This window comes from Hemiscyllium ocellatum, chromosome 19, assembly GCF_020745735.1.
Source record: "Hemiscyllium ocellatum isolate sHemOce1 chromosome 19, sHemOce1.pat.X.cur, whole genome shotgun sequence".
Lineage (NCBI taxonomy): Eukaryota > Metazoa > Chordata > Chondrichthyes > Orectolobiformes > Hemiscylliidae > Hemiscyllium > Hemiscyllium ocellatum.
Window position 1 is genome coordinate 49,230,983 of NC_083419.1, and position 20,567 is coordinate 49,251,549.

Genomic DNA, 20,567 nt, shown 5'->3' on the forward strand with positions numbered 1-20,567 from the left:
TAGGTGGATTATCCATGGGAAATAAAGAGTTACAGGGATAGGGTAGTGGAGTGAATCTGGGTGGGATGCTGTTTGGAGAGTCATGGACTTGTTGGGCTGCATGTCCTGCCTACACACAATAGGGATTCTATGGAATTTTAGACAAATAATCATCCAATGCTGTCTTGAATATCTTAATTGAACCTGCCTCCACCACAGTTCCAGACAATGCATTCCATCCCTAACTAATCGCTGTGTGAATTTTTTTCTCTCTCTCTTTCATCTTCCTTGCTTCATTTGCATGTCACTTTAAATTTACACTCTCGTGCTCTTATGGTTAAGAACAATTTCTCCCTATCTACTCTGTTTAGATTTTAGACCAGTCATGATTTTGAAAACCTCTATCAGATCTTAACTTAACCTTCTTCTCTCCAAGGAAGCAGACCCAACTTTTTCAATCTATCAACACAACTGAGGTTTCTCACTCCTGACATTATTCCTGTAAATATAAAATATATTGTTTGTGCAAATGGGTATAGAAGTTTGGGATGCTATTTCATGAAGGCAATTGATGCTAAATCCACTACAGAACATTATTTTCCATTGAATGTATGAGAGGTGTGGAACAAAGGTAGTAAATGGAGTTGGGTCACACATCAGCTGTGATCTCATGAAATAATGGAGCAGGCTTAAGGAGCTAAGTGACATATTCCTTTTCTGCATTAGCCACTGAATCATGATTAGTTCCACAGCATTGTTGATTGGAAAGGATGAGCCCAAGTGAAGTCCTACCCCAAATTAATTGGCACCTAAATGTTTCTTTGAGACATTGTGATCAGGCCTTTTCCCAGTATTTTCGGTGCATCAACCATTTATTTACGTGTGCACACTTTAGCTTGGTCATCAAAGTTCATTGTTTGAGGTCTTTACAGTAGAACTAGCATCCAACCTTACCCTCTCAAGAGCTGGACCATGTGGTATCCTTTGCTCCCACTCCCTTATGCCAGGTACTTCAACATGTACAGATCCCTTCCCTTTACTGGCGTCTGAATTATGCACAATGTCTGAAATGTAGCTGGTGATTGCTGGTGTCAGATTGAGTGACAGTGCCTCTTCATCCATACCATCATATTCCTCTTCCTCCAGTATTGAGAAAGTTTCCAGATCTTGGGTACCTGAAATGAAAAATGCACACTATTTTTTAGGGAAAAAGAGGTCATATGAGTGTGCTTATACTATCTGCAACTTGAATTATCTTTTCACATGAAAAAGTAATACTGCTCAAAAATTTCAATTTTATAAGTCTTTGTAAAGTCAATATTAAGATCCACAAGGACAGGTTTCCCATGTGAGAAGTAGGACATCAACTTATAATACTTAAAACAAGTTCTTACAGTATAGTAAAAAACATTTTAAATTTCCTATTAGCCAACTAGAATTTCCAAAGTCAGGAAAACTGGAAACTAATGGGATTTGAAGGCAGCCAGGTAATCAGGTAAACATATTTCATAACACTCTTTGTGAGTTGAGAGGAACAGAAATGCTCATCCCAGCTCTTCAAGCAAATATTCTGCCAAATGTGACCCTTCTTTGTTACTTTGACTGATGCCCAGCCATAATGCCTCAGTATTTACCTCTTGCCTTCCTATATGGTGGCTTCAAAGCACCTCTCTCCAACTTATACCACAAGATTTGCCTGTCATCTTCATGCCATGGAGACAGTGAAGATAGCAGATGCTGGAGATCAGAATTGAAGAATGTGATGCTGGAAAAGCACAGCTGGTCAGGCACCATCTGAAGAGTAGGAGAGTTGATGTTTGAGTGTAAGCTCTTCATCAGGCGCATGTAGCTTGTACTATTAAGATGTAGTCTTAACACCCATTCTTCGTCAATATCTTTTATAGAAAATAGAAAAGAGGAGCAGAAGTGGGGCATTCAGCCCTTGAGCCTCCATGGCTATTCAAAATGATGGTGGCTGATCATCTAAGTCCGTACTCTGTTTCTGCTTTCTTCCCCATAACTTTTGATCCCTTTAGCCCTAAGAACTATTTTTTACTCCCTCTCAATATTTTGACCTCAATCACTTTCTGTTCCATCCTGGAATCGCCACTACAATGAGCACTGCCTTTGCCTTTTGGTCTGGGCCCACTCACCATCTGCTCCCTTTGTGTCTTATTCCCTTTTTGTCAGCAACATGGAAACCATTATTTTCTTGTCCCCTTCAGTTCCAAAGAAGAATCATATTGCACTCAACTCTCTTTTTCTCTCTTTCTCCATAAGCTGCCAGACCTATTGAGTTTCCCCAGCACATTCAGTTTTTACTGCATTTTCAATCAAAGTTAATGTTAAGGTACTTAGTGTTTGTTCATGTTTGTGAATGAAAGTGAACATTGAAACCTGCTTATGTGTTTCTGAGCCCTGAAAATCTACCATGTACTGTAGGTACAAATTGTAGTGATTTCACTCCGTCACATTCTATTGCTTCGAGATTAATAAGAGACAGAACTCAAGAAATGGTATTGACTATACTGGGAGATCCAGAAGCAGTGTTGGGAAAGACCAGGAATGATGATTGATGTTATTTTGCAGAGGACAGTGGAGGGGAGAAGTGTGGAGATGCTGCTCAGAAAGTGGATGAACTAGTGTAAAGCTGAAGGATAATAAGGCAAAGTGAATGGGGCTAGAAGGAGACCTTGAGAAAAGTGACTGAAAGAGAAAAAGAAGAAAAGGACCACTGTGAACTTAGAAAAAACTGAGGTAGTCTCAGTTTAAATTGAAGTGAGGTGAGTAGGATAAGAGCGTCAACCCAAAGTGAAGGATAAAAAATGGAATTTTCTTTCCTACCTGCACAGCTATCCGTTTTGGTAGAATGCCTCAGTCTGAAAAGGAAAAATTAAAGGCAGAGATTCTAACTCTAGAGCAAGATGTACAGAATTCACAGATGGCGGACCTAAAATGTCTTGCAAAACACATGTATGAGTCTTACCTGAAGAATTTTAACATGAACAAGTCCAAAGCTAGAGCCATTTTGACAGGAAAAGCTAATATCCCGGTAAGTAACTCTATTTCCTCCCCATTAATTTGATTTCTTTATTCAATACATATTAAAGTGGAGATGAAGAATTTGGTGTTTCAATGCAGCTATATGAGCATGTTTTCCTATTCTTTCTCCAATATCCTCCAATGAGAATAAGATCTCAGATTGATTGAGATTTGATTTTTTTTTTAATTTTTGTCAGCTGTAGTTTTTATATATATATATATATATAATATCAAATTTTGCAAAACGTTTGACAGTCTTTGAATTCAATATTCATTCATCCTGTATTTCATTATTAGATGGTTTATCATCTTTACTGATATCAATAAACTTTCACAATGTCTGTCATCATTAATGTTAAATTTTTTGCATTTGTAAATTACCATTATATAATCATAGAGTAATAAAATGATTATAGAATACAAGGTCACTGAGTTCTAAGCCCTCTTCAAGATCAATGCATCTAGTTCCACTCTATCTCTATTTTTCCTACAATATTTTTTAATTTTCAGATTATCCAATTTTGTTTTGAAGACTTGATTGAATCTACATTTATGCTCACAAAAAAGACCCTGAGCTTCCAGTTGTCTGTCGCTTTAACACACTACCCTGTTTGCTGTCCAACACCTTTGTCTCAGGTTTGCTGCAGTGTTTCAGTGAAGTTCAACACAAGTTGGATGAACAACACCTCATTTTCTCTTTGGGGACCCTGAAGCCCTCTGGACTCAATATCAAGTTCAATAGTTTTAGGGCCTGAACTCCCCCTTGTCCTAGCCCCCTACCACACACACAGGCCTTGTTATCACATTGTCTGCCATTAGACACTACCTATTGTTAGCCACTAACAGTCTCCATTAACAGCTATTCACCTTTCTCTTGCCAGATAATTATCAAATTGTCTGTCCAACTGTTCTTCTGTCTCTTTGGACTCTATATTCCTACCTGTTGTTTACTTCTTACTGCCCCACCCCCAATCCTTTGATTATAAACCAACATTTTCCTAGCTGCCATCAGTTTGAGGAAGAGTCACTGGACCCAAAATGTTAATTTTGATTTCTCTTCACAGATACTGCCAGACCTGCTGAGCTTTTCTAGTAACTTCTGTTTTTGTTTCTGTTTTACAGCATCCACAGTTCTTTTGGCTTTTATTTCGTGTTCCTACGGGTTCACTATTACTTTCTAGTTTTCTTTTGTACTTTACAGCCTTATTTATAAATCATAGGCTCCTGTATATTTTATTATGTTCTCAATCTCCTCTATCACCTTAACAACTCATGTACATATCCTAAGATCCCTCTGTCCTAAAGAATCATGCCTTTTATATTGCCTTGCCTATTTCTCCCTGTCAAAATGAATCACCACATTAAATTTAATGTTTTATTATATTTAATTATATTGTAAAATTTTCTCTTGAATGCAACTGAGATAATCAGTCCACCCAATTGTTTATATAGCACTGTACTCAGTTTGAATTTTGTTTATGGGGATGCAGAAGGGAGAAGACATGGGATGAAATGGAGGAAGGTGCAGTTAGTAATAGTATTTGTTTTGGGTGAGATAGTCGTCATCACCATCACCATCATCATCATCATTATTATTATCCTCCAGAAATGCTTGATACTTTATTCTGTTTCTCACGTCCATCTTCCTTCTGTTTTGCCTGCCATACCTGCTGTGCTGATATATGATGAAATGAAAATGAGGCAAGAAGTGATGCACAAAATTTGAAGGTTCATAGTAATTTGGTTCTTTAAAGTCCTGTAACATGGAAATTCTACAAACAAAATACATCTGATTTCACACCACATTTTCAACAAACTGAGAGTGTGATAACTTAACGTATTTTAAATTATCGCCTCACTATGGAAGATTTATTCTTGTTCTAATTAAAGCATCGATGCTAAAATCCATGATAATGTTTGCATTTATTAAACTGGTAACAGTCATTATGCTTGTTGCTGATGGATCGAAAGAATTGAAGGATAACGGTTAAACATTTTTTTTTAAAATCAACATTTGTCTTTTTATTTCCTTGTCCAGACTCTTCATGACTTTTGCAAATTGGTAATATCACCCAACTTACCATGTAGTGACCTTGATTGTGTTTTCCACTTGTGTCTTGTTCTACATGTACTTGTAACTTCTTTAGTTCTGTAAAAGCCACTCCTTCCAGAAAATGTATTCAAAGTGTGAAGAAAGCACACCCTTATTTTGCAGAATTTTGTTATTCAATTTAATAATACATTTATTTGCTTTATGTAAAAACTGAAGATGATCCTGTTTAAAAACAAGGCAGGAAAGTGGAGTTGAGGATTATCAGATCAGCCATGATCTAATTGAATGGCAGGGCTGACCCAATGGGCTGAATGAGCTCCTTCTGCTCCTACATCTTGTGGTCTTATGTATGATTTGAGCTTGCTTTGCCATTCAATACAATGGACCATGTGGTCTATTCTTTCTATTTATTATATTTAGATTAGATTCGCTACAGGGTGGAAACAGGCCCTTCAGCCCAACCAGTCCACACCGACCCTCCAAAGAGTAACCCAGTCAGACTAATTTCCCTCTGACTAATGCATCTAACACGACAGGCAATTTAACATGGCCAATTCACCTGACCTGCACATCTTTCGACTGTGGGAGGAAATCAGAGCACCCGGAGGAAACCCACGCAGACACGGGGAGAATGTGCAAACTCCACACAGTCACCTGAGGTTGGAATTGAACCTGAGACCCTGGTGCTGTGAAGCAGCAGTGCTAACCACTGACCCATCAATAACATCCTATAAAAGCTATTTTACTAACTTCTTTTAAATATTATACCACATAAGGTAAGTTTTTAGGACAAATTACCAAACAATGTGGTCGACAAAGTAGTTTTTAAGGGATACAGTACATTAAAGAAGAAAATTAGTGAGGTAGTGTGGGTGAGAACTGAAATTTCAAAACTAGGGATCTGGAAAGCTGAAATGTGGCTGCTAGTGCTCACCTGGTATTAAGATCAGGCAAGCTTAGGAGATCTGATTTGGAACAGTGCAGATATCTGCACAGAAATGGGCAGGGGTGAGGTCTTGGAACTAAAACAAAAATGCACATTTTGAAATTGAGATGATGCTTAACTAAAATATTATTTGACAAGAACAGAGTTAATTGGTAAAAAGGATTTGGGCCAACTTTGGAAAAATGAAATAAAAAGTACTGAAATGAAGTCTTAATTTTGTTCTGAATATGTTGTATAGAAGAATGTTTTGATGTTTACTAATTAGTGAATATAAAATTTACAGCCATTTGTCATTCATGACATGGAGACATTACGCCTAGCAGAAGAGAACCTAGTATCAAAACAAGCAGTAAACGGCATCCAGAACAAAGAAGCTGAAGTTAGAATCTTTCAACGCTGCCAATGTACGTCTGTGGAAACAGTAAGAGAACTGACAGAATTTGCCAAATGTATCCCTGAATTTGTAAACCTTGACCTCAATGATCAAGTGACCCTGTTAAAATATGGAGTTTATGAAGCCATATTTGCCATGTTGGCATCCATTATGAACAAAGATGGACTGCTGGTAGCTTATGGGAACGGCTTTATGACCCGAGAGTTCTTAAAAAGCCTGCGGAAACCTTTTAATGAGATAATGGAACCCAAGTTTGAGTTTGCCATGAAGTTCAATGCACTAGAGTTGGACGATAGTGATTTGGCTCTCTTTGTGGCCGCCATCATTCTTTCTGGAGGTAAGAATAAGTGACTGATAAAACTAAAAGTTAAACAGCATTTCAACCAGACGGTATTTTCACTATTCTAATTAATCGTTGTTTTAAGAGCTCAATTTTTCACATTACTGGAAAAATTAATACACTAATTACAATAGCAATATCTAAGATGCAGCTAAGGATTTGTTTTGTCATTGACATTGACCCAGACTTACTTTTCTCAATAATGATAAACTCTCTAGAGCTCTCGATAACAATGGTACCATATCTTCTGGGAAGTCATTTGAGCCGAAACCCATCAATTGTGATGCATCTTTCTCAACTCCAGAGGAATGCATGCTTCTATTCCCCTTATTCTAATGCTTAAAATGGCAGGGGCCAACAGTGTGAGAATATTGCAAGTTTGCCCACAATTTGAACCAATTTAATTGCAGGAATAAGTCAGCAAAGAAGGGCAATAAATTTAAAACTTGGATGGCTTTGCTTATTTTAGGGATGATAATATGTTAGGCGGTATAGTATTGAGGAAAATTTCAGCAATAAAATCCCAATTCTTCCTCAAGATTCACTACCACAAATGAAAGACTTGTACCAATAAAAACTGGTTCCCTGGCATCTCTTCCACTTTACAATTCCTCTTGGTCCTCAGTCCTACTGATGTTGAAAGGGAAAACAGCAAACCTGGAGGTAAGGAGCTGAGCTGACCACCAAAGAGTTGGTTTACCACCTCTAGGTTGCCTTCCTTGGGACTGGAAGATTCCATGTGGTATGTGGAATAGGTGAGACTGAGTGAGTGTGAGCTGGCAGACAGAGAGAGAAAGATATATTAACATATACAAACATATACCATTGCTTTTTTTTATTAGTAATTCACTTTTTTATGAAATTAAGGTTGTTTTCTTTATACTTTTAACTTTTTTCACGTTCATGTTTAATGTTCATCAACTAGATCTAGTACAACTGCTGTTGTGTTGCTTGCTGAAGGAGAGTAAGAAGCTCTGAAGAAATCTTGATTGCTTTTTTGAGGGCGAGCAAAATACGTTACTTTTAATCCAGTAGCACTGGGAATTGTACAAAATGCTCAGTATACCTAATGGCACCTGTTTAGTGAGAAACAGATACAGAAAGACCTTCCTTCAGAACTGGTGCAGATTATGGACCTAAAGCATTGCTTCTCTTGCTCACTCCAAAGATGCTATATGGCCTGCTGAGTATTTCCAGCAGTTTTGGCCTATATTTCATGTTTCCACAATCAGTATTACTTTACATTCTTTCTTCATCTTCCTTGCTGGGCATTTGCAAGTGCAGCTCATTTCCATTTAAGACAGAAAAAATAATTTCAGCGTTCAGTGCAAAGTGTAATTTGGATGTTGCTGTCCAGATATTATATTGTGCAACTGCAAAGAAACAGAGCTGATTGGATATTACAAATTGTCAAGTTGTCCATAAATATTTGGCAAAGCAGAGGTTGTAAAGTGTGCAGTTGTGAAACCTGTGCTTTTGATGGGTCTCGGAGAAACATAGTATCGTGAACCAGGCAAGACTCCCTCAAAATATTTTAAGAAGGTAACCAATATCCTAATTTTTATTAAAAACAGATGTAAAGTCGATATTCTAGGAGTGATGCAGTTTATCAAACCACTAGGCTTCATGCAAAACAGAAGTTATTTACACACTACAGTTGAAACATGAACAATAGAAAGCAGAATTTAAAATGACCTAATTGAAAACCCAACTGACTTGAAGTTGCAACATAACAAATCTGTTCCAATTCCCGCAAACCTACCCCTTGGCAAATGGTAAATTCAAACAAGGTTCTTACAGGCAGGAGAGATTTCAGAGAGAAAATTCAGGTAGCACTTTCTTGAAGCATGGAACTTCTTTTCACTGTAGATGCTTCCTTCCTATCAACAGTTCTCTGACTGTTTGCTAAAACTAAACCAAACTGGGGAAAAAAAAAGCCTGAACTGGGAGAACTAGCCACTCTCTCCTTTCATTGTACAACTTTTTTTTTTAAATCCCTAAAGGCCATTTCTGATTGTTGATGTAGGCAGTTTCTGTTAGTCATTTCAGCACCACTGACTTTACAGCCCCTCTTGGGAAAAAACAAGGACAACGTAACCTTGTTAAAAGGGTAGCATCGTCACAATAGTGAGGGGACAAAAACTTGGAATTTTAATGTGGGAAAATGTGACGTTATGCAATTTGGCAGGAAGAATGCACAAGCTGAGTATTAATTATACAGAGAAAGACTGAGCAATTTGGTAGTCCTTGCTCATGAGTTACAAAAATGCTAGCATAACAAATTCACTGGGTAATTTGGAAGACAAATAGAACATAGAACATAAAAAAAAATACAGCGCAGTACAGGCCCTTCGGCCCTCGATGTTGCACCGACCGAAGCCTACCTAATCTACACTAGCCCTATAACCTCCATATGCTTATCCAATGCCCGCTTAAATGACCATAAAGAGAGAGAGTCCACCACTGATACTGGCAGGGCATTCCATGAACTCACAACCCGCTGAGTAAAGAATCTACCCCTAATATCTGTCCTATACCAACCTCCCCTTAATTTAAAGCTGTGTCCCCTAGTAACAGCTGACTCCATACGCGGAAAAAGGTTCTCACTGTCAACCCTTTCTAAACCCCTAATCATCTTGTACACCTCTATCAAATCTCCCCTAAACCTTCTTTTCTCCAATGAGAACAGCCCCAAGTGCCTCAGCCTTTCCTCATACGATGCCAGGGAACATCTTGGTAAACTTCCTCTGCACCCGTTCCAGTGCCTCCACATCATTCCTATAGTATGGCGACCAAAACTGCACACAATACTCCAGATAAGGCTGCACCAGAGTCTTATACAACTGCAACATGACCTCAGGACTCCGGAACTCAATTCCTCTACCAATAAAGGAGTGGGGTGGGGGCGGAGAGGTCAGGAAGAGGATTGCAGGTTAGGAGGGCGGTGCTGAGTTGAGGGAACCGACTGAGACAAGGTGGGGGGAGGGGAAATGAGGAAACTGGAGAAATCTGAATTCATACCTTGTGGTTGGAGGGTTCCCAGGCGGAAGATGAGGCGCTCCTCCTCCAGCCGTCGTGTTGTTGTGTTCTGCCGGTGGAGGAGTCCAAGGACCTGCATGTCCTCGGTGGAGTGGGAGGGAGAGTTAAAGTGTTGAGCCACGGGGTGATTGGGTTGGTTGGTTCGGGCGGCCCGAAGGTGTTCTCTGAAGCGTTCCACAAGTAAGCGGCCCGTCTCCCCAATATAGAGGAGGCCACATCGGGTGCAGCGGATGCAATAGATGATGTGTGTGGAGGTACAGGTGAACTTGTGGCGGATATGGAAGGGTACAGTTCACCTGTACCTCCACACACATCATCTATTGCATCCGCTGCACCCGATGTGGCCTCCTCTATATTGGGGAGACGGGCCGCTTACTTGCGGAACGCTTCAGAGAACACCTCCGGGCCGCCCGACCAACCAACCCAATCACCCCGTGGCTCAATACTTTAACTCTCCCTCCCACTCCACCGAGGACATGCAGGTCCTTGGACTCCTCCACCGGCAGAACACAACAACACGACGGCTGGAGGAGGAGCGCCTCATCTTCCGCCTGGGAACCCTCCAACCACAAGGTATGAATTCAGATTTCTCCAGTTTCCTCATTTCCCCTCCCCCCACCTTGTCTCAGTCGGTTCCCTCAACTCAGCACCGCCCTCCTAACCTGCAATCCTCTTCCTGACCTCTCCGCCCCCACCCCACTCCAGCCTATCACCCTCACCTTGACCTCCTTCCACCTATCCCACCTCCATCGCCCCTCCCCCTAGTCCCTCCTCCCTACCTTTTATCTTAGCCTGCTTGGTTGTCTCTCTTATTCCTGATGAAGGGCTTATGCTCGAAACGTCGAATTCTCTATTCCTGAGATGCTGCCTGGCCTGCTGTGCTTTGACCAGCAACACATTTGCAGCTGTGATCTCCAGCATCTGCAGACCTCATTTTTTCCTCTACCAATAAAGCCCAGTACGCCATATGCCTTCTTCACAGCACTAATTACCTGGGTGGCAACTTTCAGAGATCTATGTACATGGACACCAAGATCCCTCTGCTCATCCACACTACCAAGTAGCCTACCATTAGCCCAGTAATCCATCTTCTTGTTACTCCTACCAAAGTGAATGACTTCACACTTAGCTACATTGAACTCCATTTGCCACCTTTCTGCCCAGCTCTGCAAATTATCTATATCCCGCTGTAACCTGCCACATCCTTCTTTGCTGTCCACAACTCCACCGACTTTCGTATCATCCGCAAACTTGCTCACCCAGCCTTCAAGCCCCTCCTCCAGGTCATTTATAAAAATGACAAACAGCAATGGTCCCAAAACAGATCCTTGTGGAACACCGCTAGTAACTGCACTCCAAAATGAACCTTTACCATCAACTGCTACCCTCTGTCTCCTTCCAGCCAGCCAATTCCTAACCCAAACCTCTAATGCACCCTCAATGCCATACCTCTGTAACTTTTGCAGTAGCCTACCATGGGGTACCTTATCGAACGCCTTGCTAAAATCCATATACACCACATCTACTGCTTTACCCTTGTCCACTTCCTTGGTCACCTTCTCAAAGAATGTTAGCATTTATTTCAAAGGGAATGCAGCAAATAGTGGGGAGGTTTGCTAAAACTGTATAAACCACTAGCCAGACCACAACTGGAATTCTGTGAATAGTCCAGAGAAGGTTCACTCAACTGATACCAGGAGAAATTGAAGAGTTTGGGTCATTACTCATTGGAATTTAGAAAAGTGAGAGGCAACTTTATTGAAACATTTGGTATCTCACAGATTTGACTGGGTAAATGCAGAAAGATTATTTTATCTTACTTAAGGGCATAATTTCAGAATAAGGGGTCACACACACGAGGAATTTCTTCAGAGGATAGTGAATCTGTGGAATTCTTTACCACAGAGGGCTGTAGACAATGGTGGAGAAAGTTTTTTTTTAATCAAATGAGGGATTGACGGTTATGGGAAAAGGCAGGAAAGTGGATGGAAGATTACCAGGATGTTGCCTGTTATGCGCGATTTTAGCTAGGAAGAAAGATAGGATAGATTGGGCTTGTTTTCAGTGGACACAGGAAGTGATAACCTGATAGAAGTTTATAAGATTGTGAATGTCATGGATTGAGTGAAAAGAATGAGGCTTTTTCCCAGGGTGGAGGGGTCAATTACTAGGGGACACAGGTTCAAGGTGAAAGGAGGGGTGAGGGGGTTAAGTTTAAAAGAGATGTGCGAGGCAGGTTTTTTCACTCAAAAGGTGTGAGTGCCTGGAACACGCTGCCAAAGGAGGTGGCAGAAGCAGACACAACAGCAGCATTCAAGAAGCATCTGGACAATGAATAGGAAGGGAATAGAGGGATATGGATCCTGCACATGAAGACATTTTTAATATGTAAGGTCAAAATGTGTCAGCACATGCTTGGAGGGCTGAAGGACTTGTTCCTGTGTTGTACTGTTCTTTGTTCTATTATCAAGATCAACCATGATCCCACTGATGATGGAACAGCTCAATGGGCTAAATGACCTACTTCTGAATCGATATGTTATAGTCTTGTGGAGTTTAGTTTTGAATTGGAGGCAGTGTGCAACAGCCAGGACCCATTCACTGGGATAAAGGGATCAAACTTGAAAATTTAGACTATTAGATGGTTTTCTTTTGCTTTCATGATGTCTCAGGAGCAGCTAATGACATCCTTGATCACCCTATTCACTTTGACACTGTTTGGGTCATTACCTATTTCTGTTTGGGTCATTACCTATTGTCTTTTCTGTGACTCTTGTCAGTTATTTCATTGACAGTCATTAGAGTACTGTTCTAGCACAGTCTGCGGTTTATTGATTCTGTATGTGCATTAAGTCTTCATTGAATAGTTTCTGTTCGTTAGTTGTAAGCAATTCTACCATGTCAGCCACATCCAAAGCATAAAAGCTAGCTTCTGTCATCAAAGAAATGAGTTTGCTGTAAACCTCAGGAACATCATAATGATATTCTCCCTGGTCACTGATGCCACACTCTTCGTCACATAGCATTTAGATATAATGACATGACTTGCTTCTTCGAACCAGAGATATTGATGCCTTTGAGGATGTCACAGTTATGCTCATTCTCACTATCTGTTGCCTTGTTGAGGTTGAGAAATAGTGCAGCCAGGTAGTCGATTCTGAATATCAATATTGCTTCCTTTACATGGAATGTATCAAAAACATACTTGGTGGCAAATAAGTCATGATTACATTTCCAATCTTGAAGAATGACCTACAGAAATGAATATCTTCTGTTCCTTCTTTCACAGCAGTCTATTGGTTAAACAACTATTATCATTCTGAATCCTTGGTTGAGTTTCAAGTGTGAATGGTTCCAGCACAGTAGCTATTGCATTCATCTGACAATTAATGACAGTTTTAAGAAGTTGTAATTATACCATAGTCTTTTCATATGATTTATGGTCTGTGGCCACAAGTTGATAGGACTACAAGTGTTCATTTCACATTTACTTTTAATATCAATAATATTAACTTTTATTAGTTACATTCCCCCCAAGAAACATAGTTTTATTTGATATTGCATGAAACATGTTAACTATATTAGGCCACTTATCTGGTATATGAATTTTCAGAGTGGGAGGCACAAAAAATGGCTTGCATAATCTAAGAGGGCATGGAAGATATAGTGTGTGGGTGTGTTGGGATATGGTTTTGGGTGCTTTGAACACTTTGGAAGTGGAATACTATGGAGAATTGAAGGATGCATTCTATCTAGTCCATGTCCAAATCTACACTTCTTACTCACTCTGCATAACTTGCAAAACCAACTCTGAAGTAAATTTTAAAATGCATGTCAAGACTCCTGCATCAGATGTGCAGTTTGCGAGCTGCGAAAGTGCAGAGTTTTTCTGAGCCCTGAGGAAGATTTGATCCTTTTGTTCAAACCTTCGCTGATTTTTCTTTATTTTTATTTCTATTCTTATCTGTTTTAATTTGGAGCTGAGAAGATGACATTCGAACTTTGGGAAACAGTTTGTGATTAAAGGAAAAGAATAGACCAAATTAGGTTCATTTTGTTTGAGGCCTGGAGGTTAATTGTAGGGTGATGCTTGATTAAAAGGGGTTCTAGACACAGCGTCACTATGAAGAGCATTGTATTTAAACGGCAGAAGTTGATTGGGAACTGGTTCTGGCAAGTTTATATATTTTTTCTCTCCTTTCGTCCCCCACTCCACATTACCGCCTAACTGCAGTAGTGTTTATATTTTCCCAAGCATCCATGTTGTGTGTATGCAGGTGAGAGACACAGTGAAATTCCCAAGGTGTACAAATCTTTATTCAATTTCCACCACTAGGAAGCAAGGAAACACCAAGGTGGCCAGTGACAAGCAATGCCCTTCTCATCAAAGGGCAATGCTGCATGATCAAAAAACATTAAGGGAAGGGCAGGGTTTAAATCAAAATAGAGTTGGAGGGGGAAATAAAGCACTCCACTCGCTGCGGTGCCCACCTATCCCTGAACAGCTCGAGGGAGTTGGTAGACACCACATGCTCCTGCTCCAGGGAGACCCAGCCTCGGATGTAGTCGCAGAAGAGGGGCAGGCACTCGGCTATAACTACCCCTTCCACAACCTGCTGCCTGGAGCTGTTTATGGCCAGTTTGGCTAAGCACAGGAGCAGACCCACTGACTTACCCTCCCCCCTACGCACGGAGTGCCCAAAGATCAGGAGCATAGGACTGAAGTGCAACCAGAAACGGAAGAAGGATTTTAAGAAAATCAAAGAGTGAGTGCAAAAGCCCACACCCAATACATACATGGTCCATGTTCTCCACAGCACCACAGAACAAGCAGTTGGGCTGGGAGTCCATGAACCACCGCAATCTGTGGTTGCAGGGCACTGCCGCATGCAGCACCCTCCACCGAGCAAAAGGGGGTGGACTCCAGTGTAAAGAACCCTCCATTGGGGATCTCCACCGCCTGGTGGCAAATGGGCATGCCAAGGCGTGTCTGGGCGGTGGATGAGGGAAAAGAGGTGGACTGTGCAGCAGCAGTCTGTACAGGGCTGTTCGTGATACGTCCCTGAAGGGGACAAAACTTAAAGTTCCAGAGGCAGCTCAGGTTGTGGGGCACAGGTTCTCGTGGGAAGTATGGGACCTTGAGGCCAATGTGAAATTCCATCCAGGCAGGGGTGAGCACAGACTGGGTTCCACCGCACACCTGAAAGTGCACCAGTTGGAGGACGATGTCGGGTTCGAGCACCGCCGTTTTAAGGCATCAAATGGCAGTGGCCATGAACCAGACGTCTACTGCTGCCCAATGTCTGGCAAGTTTACATTCAAGGAGATGGCAGATGTTGAATGGCAGTTGTGGCCTTGGATAAAGGTGGTTGGGCTGTCAGGGTGGGATCAGAGTTGGAGCTCTTTTTTGGACTGTGTTTTCTGTGAAGAAGAGTTTTGTGGGCTGATGACACAGCGTGAAGATTTGAAAGCTTTATTTAGCCTAAGCTGCTGTACCTGCTTCTGGAAGCAAGAGTGTTGAAAGCTGAGTAAGAAGTATTGCTGCCTTTACCTGAATGAACTGAAAAGGTGACCTCTGATTAGTATCTCCAGAAAAACACCAAGGGTCACACATCAAAGCTTGTGAAACAATGCATCACGATAACCATTTAAGTAATCTGGGCAGTTTTGTTATTTTCTTTTATTTAGCCCTTAACTTTTTTAATGTTGGTTTTGTGTTAATTGGGCTGAAAATGCATTTTTGCTTTAAAGCATTGACATAAATTTAAAAACAGGCTAATCTAATTAATTTACTGTGCTGAAATTATTGTATATTAATAAATTAAGTTTTTTGATTAAGATACAAAACTGGTGTCTGGAATTAATTATTCTCAAGTCTGGTTGGGAACCCTGGAGTGACTGTTCAGGGTCTCAAAGGTTTTAATTTTACTGTGCTGGGAATACAGAGGTAAAAAGGCTGATTTGATCTGGATGTCTATCTCCGTGTCATAACACCTTAAAATTCAACTTTATTACACCGTCATATGTAGCACTGTAATTGTATACTTTCTTACACATTACATTAACATGTAATTACATTTGGTGTCTTTGGCTGCTGTCATGAACTGTTCTGTTGTTTCAAGGTGTTCAATAAGATAACTAAGAATTTTTTTAAAACATGTTTGCTTAGCTGGTTTTAATTCACAGGACTTTACACTTTACTTGTTTATGGGATTCAACACAATTGGCTTAGCCAGTATTTGTTGCCCATCCCTGATTGTACTTGAGAAACTTGTGGCTCACCACCTTCTTGAACTGCTGCAAGCCATATCTTTCAGTTGCACCTACAGTATTACCAGAAAGGGAGTTCCTGTATTTTGAACAAGTGACCATGACATGACGATACGCAGGGTGGTAAATGCTGGAATGTGTTGCCAGAGAACGTGGTAGAAGCAGAAACAATTTTCAGAAAGCTTTTACTAAAATGTTGCATTAGAGGTTAGTGTGCAGAATCAAAGTACATAGATGGTAATATACTGACATGCATTGGGAACTGGTTAGCAAACAGGAAACAGAAGGAATAGATGGGTTATTTTCGGAGTAGATGACTGATAGGTGAACTATCACGGAGATCAGTGCTATGGAATGAGCTGCCAGAGGAAGTGGTGGAGGATGGTACAATTACAACATTTAAGAGGCATTTGGATGGGTATATGAATAGGAAGGGTTTTGAGGGATATGGGCCGGGTGCTGGCAGGTAGAACTAGATTGGGTTGGGATATCTGATCGGTATGGACGGGTTGGACCGAAGGGTCTGTTTCCATGCTGTACATCTCTATGACTCTAATACTCTATTATCTAACTGGGTCTGTGTACAGCTCTGGGACTAAGTCTATTCCCTTGTATTTCAGTTGTCTGGCTATAAAACCCAGCATTGCATTGTCTTTTTTTGATTATTTTCGGTACCTGCTCACAACATTTCAATGATTTGTGTACCAAGACATCAGGTCTCTTTTGAACTTTCACTGTTTCTAGTTTTTTATTTTGATCTAAAACTATTTTAGTTTCTAATTGGATGGTTTCACATGCAGACACTGAAATTGATTTGCCATGGTTCTTGTTTCCCATTCACTTAGTCTAGTGAAGTTTTATTAATGTCAGAAAGGCAGATTATTGGTTAAATGATAATAGAGTGGGAAACACTGGTTTACAAAGAAACCTAGGTGTCCATGTACATTAGTCACTGATAGCAAGTAGTTAGGAAGGTAAATGGTATGTTGGAAAAAGTTTCGAATCTTAGGAAGGAAGTCTTAGGGAGACTACAGCTGGAGTATTACATGCAGTGTTGGTCTTTTTATATTTAAAAAAAAATATACCAAATATAGAGGGAGTGCAACAATTATTCACAGAATTGATGTTAAGGATGGTAGACTTGACATATGAGAGATTAGGTCAACTCAGCTTGGTGGAGTTTAGAAGAATGAGAGGGCATCTCATTGAAATATAAAGTTTATGGTGGGGCTAGACAGACTTGATGAAGGATAATGTTTCCCTGGTGGAGTGTCCAGTACAAGGTTCATGGTCTTAGAATACCTGTAGGCTATTTCAGACTGAGAGGAGGATGAATTTCTTTACTCAGTGGGGTGATCCTGTGGAATTCTCTACCCCAGGCAGTGGAGGCCAAATACTACGTATATTTAAGAAAGAAAGAGATTTCTAGAGGCAAAACATGCCAAGGGATATGGGAGAGGATGTTTAGGTAGAGGATTAATCATTATTGTGTTGAATGGTGGAGCAAGGACTCAGTGTCCTGAATGATCATCTGCTCCTATTTTCTATATTTCTACACTTGTCACATAACCTTTCAAGGAGAGTGTCGTGTTCCCTTGGAATCTCATCAACCTTTGCATGGTACTGTTAGATGGCAGCTAACTGCTAGAGGTCTTCTTCCTGAGGTGTGAAAATGACCAGCGCTGCTTTTCTGCAGCACATGACCTCTTATGGGTATTATGTACCCTCTTGTACAAAGAAAAATGGACAGTGTAAAGAATCTTCTAATGAAGATCATGTGTTCATCTGTGTGCCCAACATGTCTTTTTATTGGTTGGCACCATGTTACAATGATCCTTGTAACCTAACAGATGCTGCCTGCAGAATCCCTTTGTGCTGTAGCGCATATTTGCTTTGTGACACCTTCTTCATGTGGCGTAGGCAGTAGACACTTCCGCACATGACATGAAACCATCTGCAAAAATTTGTACACTAGCCCTTGCCAAATGTGAAAGACCACCCCAAGTAATGATACTGCGACCATATCCTTTGCATGATTTGTGGTTATTGACCTCCATACGGGCTTCTTTTCCGGTCTGGTCAGAAGATATTTGGTGGGGTTCCTTTTTACCAAAGGATACCAATCATGCTCACCCTGAAGGAAGGCTGACAGGGAATCATTGTTGAACTGTAGTGCCATCCTTAGTCTGTCAATTTGTACTGTCTCTATGCCTGATAGATGAAAGATTTTGGAAAGAGGCAGCTTGATTTACGCCTTTTGTGAAGAGACCTAAGTGTTAAAGGGTAGACTCTTGTTCTGAACACCTTTAATTCAGAAGGCATGGGACAAGTGTGCTCAGATGTTCCATCCTCCCTTGCAAATGTCCTGAATGAGACACTCCTGCCACAAAAGTCACCAAAACAAAAGATCTGGTGCTCGTACAATATTTTAATGGATCCTTTCTAAAGATCTTGCTGTGATGTTTTATCAGCACAAGTGAATCTTTCCTCTGTTTGCCAGCAAACTGATGCCAGTATTTCTTTAAATGGCTGGCCATGACTGACATTTCCCCATCAGATATCTTAGCCTTGTTATGAGTCAGCCTCTGAGTTTTCAAAATAAAAATTCCCAAAATCTTAAGTGCTTTTGTACAATATGCACTGTTCCTGTACAGGACAATAGACATTAGTTTGCAAAAACACTGCCACATTTATGCTTTGAATCAACTCTAGAGATAAGTAATAGCATGGAATGTTTTTGCTGATGAACTTCGCATGCTTCCTAATTTATATTGATTGATTGATTGATTTATTGTTTTTGATTTTGTGTGTGTGGGTGTGTGTGTGGGCAGGTGATCTTTTGGATGAGCTGGAGTTTACGGTGAATTGGAAGCTGGCCAGTCAAGCACTGAGTCTGGGGATGACATAAATAACAGAAATGTGATTTCAAGAACAGATGGGTTAAAGCTGGAGTAAAATAGGTAATGCTTTGAAAGTCAAAGGAGAAAGTACAGTATCGGTTTTAGGGTTAGAATTTCAGTTCAGAGTGAACTAGGGCACCGAATAATACTATATGCAACTTTATAGCATGTTCATCTTGTACAGGATTGGTAGTGGCAAAATTTAATACCAAGCCATTGACGGATATTTTCAAACAGATAACTAAAAACTGAGTAGAAGATGTAGATTTAAAGAGCATCTTACTGGATAAAAGTGTGTAAAGAGATGGAAAGGTTTCTGGAGGGAATTCTAAAATTTAAGATCTAGACAACTGAACAGGATGGCTGCTAATGGTGAAGTGATTAAAATATGGAGACAAATAAACAAAAATTAGAGGAGTTAAGAAATCTGAGAGGTTTTCAGACTGGAGGAGATTATAAATTCTCTGGTTTGACATGAGACAGTGACTGGATAGAAAATATAACAATTAGAAAGCATATGGATCTTCTGACAGTGGTTGATGACTATTATGTTGATCTTCTCAATATATCTTTTAAAAATAGGTTTATTAATTATTTATTTAAAAAAATCAAGAATATTCAGGTTTTTAAAACTTTTTTTTTAATAGATCGGCCAGGTTTGGTCAATATATCACAGATTGAACAGATGCAAGAAAGTATTGTTCAAGCCCTTCGCCTCCATCTACATAGCAATCATCCTGATGCTGCCTACCTATTTCCCAAACTTCTCCAAAAGATGGCTGACCTCCGCCAGTTGGTTACAGAGCATGCTCAACTTGTTCAGAAGATTAAAAAGACTGAAGCAGACACTTTTTTGCATCCACTTCTACAGGAAATTTACAGGGACATGTACTAACATAATGACATACTTTATCAATATCAATAATTGTCCATTGTAGAGGTCCAGTAAGAATAATTAAGAGTGCAAAGATTACTTTTTATTCAATAGTTACACAATGCTCTCAGGTTTGCTTTATATGATATGCTGAATGTTGTATATCATGCCACAACATAGTGCATCTTACTTGCTCAAATTTCGAGCACGTTTGAAATAACTTGGGTTTATTAAGTCGAATGTGCTTTGTAATTTAAGTTCAGTTATTCCATTTCCTCATTTGACAATTTCATGGCTTCAAGTAACCAAACTATTCAATTACTTTCTAATATAAGATGAGACTCTAATAGTTTATTGCAAAATTAAACTATGAAAGGATACATTTCTTATGAGTAAATTAATCCATGACTATTAATCATTAGTCCAAAGTGAGACATTCTGTTGGTATTTTATAAATCCTCTTGCTGTCAGCAATTTGATCATTGTATGCAATAAATGCAATACAATAATTCAAATTATGCAGCTGATTATGTTCGTAGCCATAACTTCATCAACAAATTTTAAGCATGCACAGTTTTAAATAATTAATATAATCTATGTATCATTATATACTTTCACAGTAAAAGGGAAAAACCACTACTCTAAAATGGGTGAAATATCCATGCGGAATATTTTAGAAGTCCAGACTGACTAGCAACCAATTAAAGAAAAACAAATAGCCTGACTAGCT

At 40.0% G+C, this 20,567-nt stretch overlaps 1 protein-coding gene across 2 annotated transcripts in view; it reads left to right on the plus strand.

The window, feature by feature from the left end:
* Nucleotides 1-20,137, plus strand: part of pparab (peroxisome proliferator-activated receptor alpha b) — a 70,323-nt gene extending 50,186 nt beyond the window's left edge. The window contains exons 5-7 of one of the 2 annotated variants that reach the window (XM_060839897.1): nt 2,832-3,031; nt 6,304-6,751; nt 19,611-20,137. In XM_060839897.1, the coding sequence (XP_060695880.1) occupies nt 2,832-3,031; nt 6,304-6,751; nt 19,611-19,858 (896 nt within the window). In that variant the 3' untranslated portion in view covers nt 19,859-20,137. The remainder of the gene's footprint in view (nt 1-2,831; nt 3,032-6,303; nt 6,752-19,610) is intronic. The other variant, XM_060839898.1, reaches the window with a different exon arrangement.
* Nucleotides 20,138-20,567: the final 430 nt, after the last annotated feature.